Below are 8,726 nucleotides of genomic sequence, written 5' to 3'. Positions count from 1 at the left end.
ACTCCAGACTTTAACAGTACTGTGTACTTGATTTTCATGGATAACAGCAAAGCTACAGTGTGAATTTATCAAAATACTCTGCGCACAACTTTGGTCTTTTAATAATTTATTCAAGATTTTGGACTGTTTAAACATAATCAGAACACATCAGTCTTTAATAGCAGAAACACAAACGACAATGTAGACAAACTCATACTCACTCAACAGCAGAATACATGAAAAACATCAACAAAACAAGTAAATATATACACAGGTTTGCCTCTCTACAGTCCATGGTAGAGAGCATTAGTGTGAAGATCTGCTCACTAGATGGGGACCAAAATCTTTTGAGTGCTGATTATGTCACCGAGCTTGTGTTTGATCTTCACAAAGAGACGCTTGAACTCCAAACCATCACCCTGGAAACACACACACACACACACACACACACACACACACCTTGATTAGATGAAAGTGCACTCATACACTGAGGACATTGTACTCTTAGACCTGTTCATTAGGTGACTCAGACCAGTGGGTTTCTCTGTATCAATTCTGCTACAGTTTGTCTTTCAGTAAACCCGTTTTAAACAAACATGAGTGAAACCAACTGACCTATAAGGATGACTGCATGCATACATCTATATAGATAGAGTTAAGTTTTACAGATATTTTACATGAATATAGGCTACAATCTAAGCCCTATATGCCTACATCTGTTTACCTACGGGTATCATTAAAAACAATATTGTTTTACAGACACATATGGATGAATATTAGGGGTAATATACACTAACAAGTTCCACTCCACTCACCCAAGGACACTGTACAAGTTTAAGAGCATGGGAAGTTATACAGAGTAGGCTATCTTAAACAGGCGGGTTTTGAGGGTTGACTTAAAAAAAGGGAATAGTGATGTTTTCGAGGTCAGAGGGTAGGCAATTCCAAAGTCGAGGGGCAGAGCGACTAAAAGCCCTGCTCCTTATTGTGATAAGACGAAAGGATGGAACAGAAAGAAAAAGAGGAGGATCTGAGGCACTGGGATGTGATGGAGATCTGTACCAAACCAGAACGGCATGGTGGGGAGAGAGAATGAATAGCCTTAAATGTATAAAGGAGTATTTTAAAATTAATGCGAAGTTTAACCGGGAGTCAGTGAAGCTGCTTCAGGATAGGGGTGATGTGGTGGGTAGAGGGAGTCCTAGTAATAATACGGGGAGCAGAGTTCTGGACACGTTGAAGCTTATTGATGGATTTTTGTGTAAGGCCAAATAAGAGTGATTTGCCCTGCTTATCCATGTAGAGGTTTTCAAGTGAGTTTATTGGTTCAGCCAGTTTGAAAAATCCTTATTTACAGACAGCTGAAACCAACTTTCCACCAGTCTGGGGAAAAGACTGAAAATGATCTTCATGTCTTCCATTGTCCAAGTTCAAAAGCACAAGTCACAATGTTTGTTGTAAAGTCATATGAAATAGAAAGCTTTCAAAAGGACTCCATGCAGTCCTGCAAAACACAAACTACATCCTTACTGCAAGTGCCAAAGCCCAAGAGCTACATCTCAGACTCTACAGGACTCAGTTTGCATGCTAAATGTTAAACAATCATTTCAAAAAGTTCTAGTTGAAAAAGACTGAACAAGTAAAAAAAAGAAAGAAAAAAGAACAGGCAGGTTTTCAAAGTCGCATCTAAACACACCACAAGACTTCTGGAAGAATTCTTTGGACAGATGAGACGAAGGTAAATATGTTTAACTATAATACACAGGACCATGTGTCAAGCACAGTGGTGGCGGTGTAAAGATTCAGGCTTGTTCTGCAGCCACAGGACCCGGGCACCTTGCGGTCACTGAGGTTTCTGTGTATACCAAAGTATTCTAGAGGCAGATCTGAGGCCATCTGGCCAACAGCTTAAGCTTAGCCAAAACTGGGTCATGCAACAGGACAATGATCCCAAGCACAGCAGTGCATTTACCACAGAGGTTTTGCAATGCTCCACTCAAAGTCCAGACTTCAACGTGACTGAATAGCTGTAGTGGGACCTTAAGAGAACTGTGCATAAACAAACCTCAATAAAGTGAAGCAGTACTGTAAAGAAGAGTGGGCCAAAATTCCTCCACAATGATGTGAGACACTGATGTAGCTACTGAATCTGAACTTCATTTTTCACACGACTGCATGGACTGCAAGCTTGAGTGGTTAAGATGTCAGAACGTGCAGAAGGCAGGGGATAAATCGTGTTAGAAATAATATACAATTCATCTTTTAAATGATAAAACCTACCTTAGACAGTCTGAAGTCCAGCAGCACTCTCTGATTCATATCCAACAAATGAATTTTAAAGATGAGCTTATTATTGCGTTTGTCAAGCGTGCTCACGGTCACCTAAAATGTGTGTTATAAAAAATAAAAGTATGTTATGATGAGACGCAGAAGAAAAGGCTGTGTTATCAGGAAATGTAAAAATCTTGTATATTTGAGTATAGATATACCTGTTTGGTGCTAGTGAGTTTGAAGCCAAGTGCCAGGCCTTCACAGATGTCTTTCAGGGCAGTTAAGGAGGCATCAGCACTGACAGTAGTGAAGAAACGCGTCATTCTCCGCACTAACCTCTGCCACGGCGACTGTGCACAGAAAGAAGAAATGAGGACATGTTAAAAAGCTCACAGCAATAATGCATCAGAGTTTTGTTGATATTCAGATGCCTTTAAATCAAAAGAAACTTTGGTGAAAGGTTAAAAAAAAAAAGAATAATCTGCATCTTTGTGTGTGAGAATAAATACACATATAAACATTTACGTAGTGAAACCAATCCAGCACTGAGTATGTGAATTACCTGACTGGCTCCTGGTGTAGCTAGTAACTGACTACCCAGTAACATGTGCTCAGGTTTGGTCGGCTGGGAGAAGCTGACTTGACCGTCATTTTGACTAATTAACAACATGGCTTCCCAGCCACCGGCTGCAAAGTCAGGCTGAGAGCTTGAAAACTGCATCCTGTCATCACTACAGAAAGAGAAAGACATTCTTAAGATTATCAGACACAAAAAGAAATTGAGCTAAAATTAGAAAAGCGCAAAGTTCTGACCTGTTGGCCCGAGATATGAGTGACCCATCAGATCGAAGACTGTTGTTCCCTCCTGAGTGCAGAGAACTTGTTGGCTGCTTCACTCCTACAGAGACAGAAAGACCATTATGAGTACAGTGAACACTGAAGCTAAACTAAACCTGTTGCTGGGACTTGCCTTCAGTAAACCAGCGGTCTTTCTGGATGTCTGTGATGGAAATGCGTGCATCTGGACTGGCCAGCAGCAATTTGGATAACAAACCTGAATTTTAAAAAAGTTACACATGAACCAAAGAACAACATGTAAAACATGCAGTAACTAAACTTACAATAGCGTGCGACTCACTAAGAGGCAGTGGTTGTATTTTTTTCCAAGGAGGTAGATATGTTTTCTTCTGAAGCCAGTCTGCGTACTCCTGACAGCTCTCAGTTGGCTGGTCCCACGGCAACTCTAACAAGGAAACAACAAAAAGGTTTCCTCACATTAACTGCATGGACTTCAATGATGCACAACCTCAGAGAAGTAGCGTTTGCATTTTTTCTAATGATGTAAGACATGCTGTCTGATCTTTCAGAACTGTATACAATAAATAAACTGAATTTTTAAACAGACCTCAATCTCTTTTTTTTACCATTACAGTGATGTGACTGTATTTCAAGATAACTAAATCACCTTGAGTCTATAATTTGGTTAAGTTTACAACCAATTCTTAAGCGTATAAACACAGATATCTATATCTGTATGTGATATAAATATATCTATAAAACTGTAACTTGCCAGCGTCCATCGACCTGACTGATTTCCGCAGCGATGGGGCAAAAAATAAGCAGCGGATAACAGACATGTAGTGACAAAGTTTAAGACAACATACACAGCTTTCACCTTAGAAATACTTTACTTTTTAATTTAGTCATTTTCCCCTTCACGTCCCTCCTGCTGGGTGTCACTGCTAAAGTAATGTGCCCTCTCATAGAGCAAAACTCAAGCATCTCAGTCTCTTCCACTGGTTGTAAAAGGCAACTTGAATTTTTGCCTCAATGTTTGTCATGTTCAACAACAAAAACAAAAAACAAAACATGTTTTCAATACACTGTGTGTCAACTCCGTACCAGCACTCTGGACTAAAAGTTTCACCCTCCTGGGGTAAACAACTTTTCTAGCGCACAACTCCTTGTCAGAGAGACAGAGAGTGTGTGTGTGTGTGTGTGTGTGTGTGTGTGTGTGTGTGTGTGTGTGTGTGTGTGTGTGTGTGTGTGTGTGTGTGTGTAAGCATCTAGTTGATCACTGGATTGTAGCCAACCTCAGTAGCAGTGCTGATTTGCAATGTGGAGGTTGGGGCAGTTAAACACAGAAGTTAATCTTTAAACAAGTTTGACATTCATGGTGAAATCAGAGACGGGTCAGAGCTTTGATGGAACATAAAAAAAAAAAGAAGAAAAAAAAAAGTCAAAAACTGCTGAACAGAGGCCAAACTTAAATCCAGTAAGCGTTTAGATTTTTATGGACAGAGTGAAAGAACTTAAATGGCACCGTGTACAACAGTGAGAACCATGTGGACCTGTACATTCTCTCAACATCACCAGAAGGGCACAGTCAGGAAATCTGTCAAACGAAACGGATTAAGGGCTTTAATGTTTTGTTGTTGTTTTTTTTAATATATACACTAACTGTTTATACTTCTATTATAAAAATTCTAACCGCTATAACCAAAGAATTTCATATATAAGAGATAAATAAAGTATTTCTTCTTTTATTTCTATTACCATGTGATCTCCTAGCTTGTTTGTACTTCACTGTTGACTTAAAATAAGATGATATTCAGGTAAACAGGTCAGGCTGTAAAGATTGAAAACTGAATCTGCTCGACTGTAAAGTTCAGACAATGTCAGACTGAAGATGGAGACGAAAACTGAGGATGGTCCTGTCTGACATCAGGCAGAAATATGACAGCAAGTTACAAGACAGTAAAAATGATGAAAAATCAGCTATTTAATTTAGTAAAATTAGTAATTCAATCAAATGCAAATTCACACAAGCACAACAACCACTTGCAGCTTTGACACTGGCCCTGCTGACCTAACAGCTTTGTGATATCATCAACTTCTCATTGCCATTGCTGTCATATGGTATTGGACTACAGATGTGTGTATGATCTTCAAATTTTGGATCTTACCACCAGCCAGCATGGCAGTGAGAACTATGCCACAAGCCCAGATATCTGCAGGCTGAGCTCTGTACTCTGTTTGGCTCAGAAGCTCCGGAGCCACGTAGGGAAGAGTCCCACACAATCGATTCAGACGGCGCTCTCGGCCTTTAAAGCGAAACATGGTCGCCAGGCCAAAATCTGTCAGCTTCAGGTTATCTGAAGGTAAAAAAATAAAATAAAAAATCAACCCCAGAGGGCGGTGGTTATAAGAAATAAAAGAGAATCCTAAAAAGAGAATCCCTCAATAAAGATTGCATTTCCTCACCTTTGTCATCCAGCAAAATGTTCTCTGGCTTTATGTCTCTATGTGTGATGCCAAAATCATGGAGGTACTCCTAGAAAAGGTCAAATAAAAATAAAAAAACTTAAAAAAGAGAACAACAGCAGGAAAATATGCAGGAAGTCACATAAACACAAAGATGTTCTTCACTCACCACAGCTGCTATTAGCTGCTGGAAAAATCTATGAGCATCCTTTTCAGCCATCCCTACATCGGGCTCTAAAGAGAGCGTAAAAGAAGAAAGAGTAAGCCTGAAATCAAATACTTGCAAAGAATGATTACTGAAAACTCCAGACGCATTTCAGCTAAGTTGAATTCATGTATTCATGCTAATCATATCCGAGTCAGGAAAGCTACAGTTGGAAGAATAAATCAGCAAACAAAAGGTTTTTCTTGTATGACAGTTTACGGCTCACCGATTCGATCAAACAGCTCTCCCCCGGTGCAGTACTCCAGGAAGAGGTACACAGTTGGTCCTTCCTTCCGATGGCCAAAGAAGCGTACAATGTTGGTGTGTTTGAGCATCTATGAGTTAAGTGCACACACAAAGATCCTCAAAACAGTGCTCTCAGCTATCATTCTACCTAGCTAAGAGCTTAACGTTTTTAATTAATTCTACAAATCTAAAACAATTAAAAATAAAATAAAAACAACTTCAGTCTGTGTTAAATTGCTTACAATCAGTTTGTACCTGTAAACCAGAGGAACAAACTGGTCAGTCTCAGCCAGTTTATCTTTATGAATCTAACCAACATTAATAACAAATGCCATTTCTTTATATTTTACTTTAGTATGAAGTACGACTTCATACATGTTTGCTTTCAGTTTGCCTCTTCGGTGTCTGTTCAGCTGGTTTTTGGATCTTCTGTCATCATGTCACATCATTTTAGGTGAGCCAAAACAAGCAGACACATCTGTACATCTGTATTCTTATCTGCATGTTTGCTTTCAGCTTGCCTGGAATAGCATTAGCTTTAACAAACTTTTCCCAACAAATGACACCCTCGAGCTGAGGGCTACCAACGTCCCCAGATCAGCTGAGGCTAGAGTTGGTTTTCACAACAGTAACAGTTTTTATCTAATTCTCACAGTCTGGAACTGGCATGAACAGGCTGTGTTCATGCCAGTAACTGATGCAAGGAAAAGGGAAATGAGAGCATACAAAGCTGTGATTCAGTTAATTAACAATTTCTTTCATGCAGCTGTTTACTGTATTAATATATGGATTTAAGAACAGCTGGACTTGTTTTACAACACACCACTGGTGAGCCGCTGCTTTCATTCATACTAACTGTGCAGGTGAAAGTGATGGATGTACCTTGTGGATGCAGACCTCCTTCTTGACATTTTCAGCACACTCTTTTGCCTGCGAGGTATCGATGACCTTCACTGCTACCGCCTCTTCAGTCTGTCTGTTCACCAGGAGCCTCACTCTGAGACCAAGAACACAAAGAGGACAAACCGGTTAGATCATAAAGAGAAAAGAGAACACAGAGGTGAAGAGAAGTGAGAGGAAGTCTGAATGGAAACAGGATGTACAAAGAGCTAAAGTCTTCCTAAAGTGTTTCTAGATATAATTTTCAAGTAATTTAAACTTTGTTAAACTTTTCAATAAAATCAGAAGGTCAGGTGTCAAAGTCCGTCTGTTTTAGTTGTTTATATTTTATTTATTTTTTTCCCCTTCTATATGTTACTACATCACTGTTGTGCATTTTATTTATTTTTGTTGCATTTTAGATTCTTAAGTACTTTGTGCAGCATGCAATGTTGAAAATGTGCTATATAAGTTAACTTGACTTTGACCTCTAGAAAACAAGAAAAGCATGATTGATATTAGTGATGTCATTCGCAGCTGCAGGTCTTTCTGATTCAGTTGATTAAATACCTGCAATCATCATACATCAGAAAAACAAAAACAAACAAACAGAAATATTTAAGATCATTTTAAACCCACTCAAAGAGTCAATCTAAAGTTAAAAGGTTCTTTTTGTGCAGTAGTTTTCTTCTATAACAAACTTTGAGCATTTGTATCTCTGGACACCTCATTTAATGGTGGCATAATGCCATAATTTAAGAATGATAGAAGCAGTCATTGCTACCCTGACTGTTTGATTTGTTTTCTAACAATTCCATTGCAAAAAACATGGAATTGTTATTGTAAAAATGGTTAAACTTTCAAGTCTCATAACACTACATTAAACATGTTTTCGCATATGTAAGGTCTCATTTTTACCTACATTTTGATACCTGGTTCATCTACCTTTTTTTCAAAGCTAACTGTGACTGCGATGGAGTCAGGTGTCTCCTGTGAGTGATGTTTTTGGATTATCAGATGAACATTTCTAGTGCATATACATGCCTGTCATGATCCCATGAAACAAGAAAAAAAAAAATCCTTGTCCGATGGCTAGAAGAGGACAGCTATTAAAGGCGATAAGCTAATGATAAACAATGATAAGGAATCTTTCATACTCTCCGTAGGCTCCTTCTCCCAGAGTCTGAACAACGTCCCAGTCCTGCACAAAAGGCACCGCCATGCTAGAGACAGAAACACACGCATTCATCACTTTGGCTTTCTAATATTTACTTATGTATTCGTTATTTCCACAACATGGGTCCTATTTCTTCTAACAAGTGTCTGTTAAGCCTTTACCGGTTTGCAAAACTGTTAACTTTGACAGCACTTTGACAGAGTTCTGTCAAATGTCATGATGCTCAAAAGAAAACCGCTAAGAAAACTAAAATACGAAAATATGAAAGAATAACCTACCTGCTCAGCCTTTTCACACAGCAGCGACTGCCACATGTAGCTATCCTTAAAGCTCAGACGCACGTCTTCATCCTGGTGCACTGACTTCTAAAGATTTTTCACAAATTTGGCGCGTTGTTGTCTCATTGGCGATAACTTCCGCATTTCCGCCTTGTCTTCTTCTACGCCTCTCTTCTTTGAGTTTAGCCGGTCAGACACATATTGCTGCCACCTACTGTTCACCTACTGTTATCCAAGTCTTATTCGAATTAAACATGCCAGATTTACAATTCATTATTCAACATTATTTAAAGCCTGAATAATTGCCACAAAATTTTTAAATGGAGAGTTTATTGAACCAGCTGAAAGATTTGTTTATAAAGTTATTTAGATATTTCCCCCCTTATAGTAGTTGTAATTTGCGTCATATTTGCTACATCTGGCCTTT

General features: G+C 38.9%; 1 protein-coding gene across 1 annotated transcript; it reads right to left on the bottom strand.

Moving 5' to 3' along the window:
• Positions 1-89: 89 nt before the first annotated feature.
• Positions 90-8,471, bottom strand: chek1 (checkpoint kinase 1). Its single transcript, XM_085470199.1, has 14 exons — positions 8,300-8,471; positions 8,002-8,067; positions 6,848-6,962; positions 5,946-6,054; positions 5,684-5,748; positions 5,515-5,584; positions 5,217-5,405; positions 3,389-3,493; positions 3,221-3,304; positions 3,064-3,148; positions 2,813-2,981; positions 2,469-2,600; positions 2,260-2,361; positions 90-398 (listed from the first exon to the last, which is right to left on the bottom strand). The coding sequence occupies exons 2-14, from the start codon at positions 8,064-8,066 to the stop codon at positions 306-308; spliced, it is 1,383 nt and encodes a 460-aa protein (XP_085326325.1). The 5' UTR covers position 8,067; positions 8,300-8,471; the 3' UTR covers positions 90-305.
• Between the last annotated feature and the right edge of the window lie 255 nt (positions 8,472-8,726).

This window comes from Copadichromis virginalis, linkage group LG10, assembly GCF_057382275.1.
Source record: "Copadichromis virginalis isolate Kocher_CV1m ecotype Utaka linkage group LG10, C_Virginalis_male_GT1.1, whole genome shotgun sequence".
In the NCBI taxonomy this organism is placed as follows: Eukaryota; Metazoa; Chordata; class Actinopteri; order Cichliformes; family Cichlidae; genus Copadichromis; species Copadichromis virginalis.
The sequence above is the reverse complement of the archived record's forward strand: the minus strand, read 5'-3'. Positions and strand labels throughout refer to the sequence as shown.

Excerpts from the sequence above, each read along its gene's own strand:
- chek1 (XM_085470199.1), bottom strand. The coding sequence starts at position 8,066 with ATGGCGGTGCCTTTTGTGCAGGACTGGGACGTTGTTCAGACTCTGGGA. Across the intron at positions 5,585-5,683 it reads AGCAGCTAATAGCAGCTGTG|GAGTACCTCCATGATTTTGG; the intron begins GTGAGTGAAGAA and ends GACCTTTTCTAG. Across the intron at positions 2,601-2,812 it reads CTACACCAGGAGCCAGTCAG|TCGCCGTGGCAGAGGTTAGT; the intron begins GTAATTCACATA and ends TTCTGTGCACAG.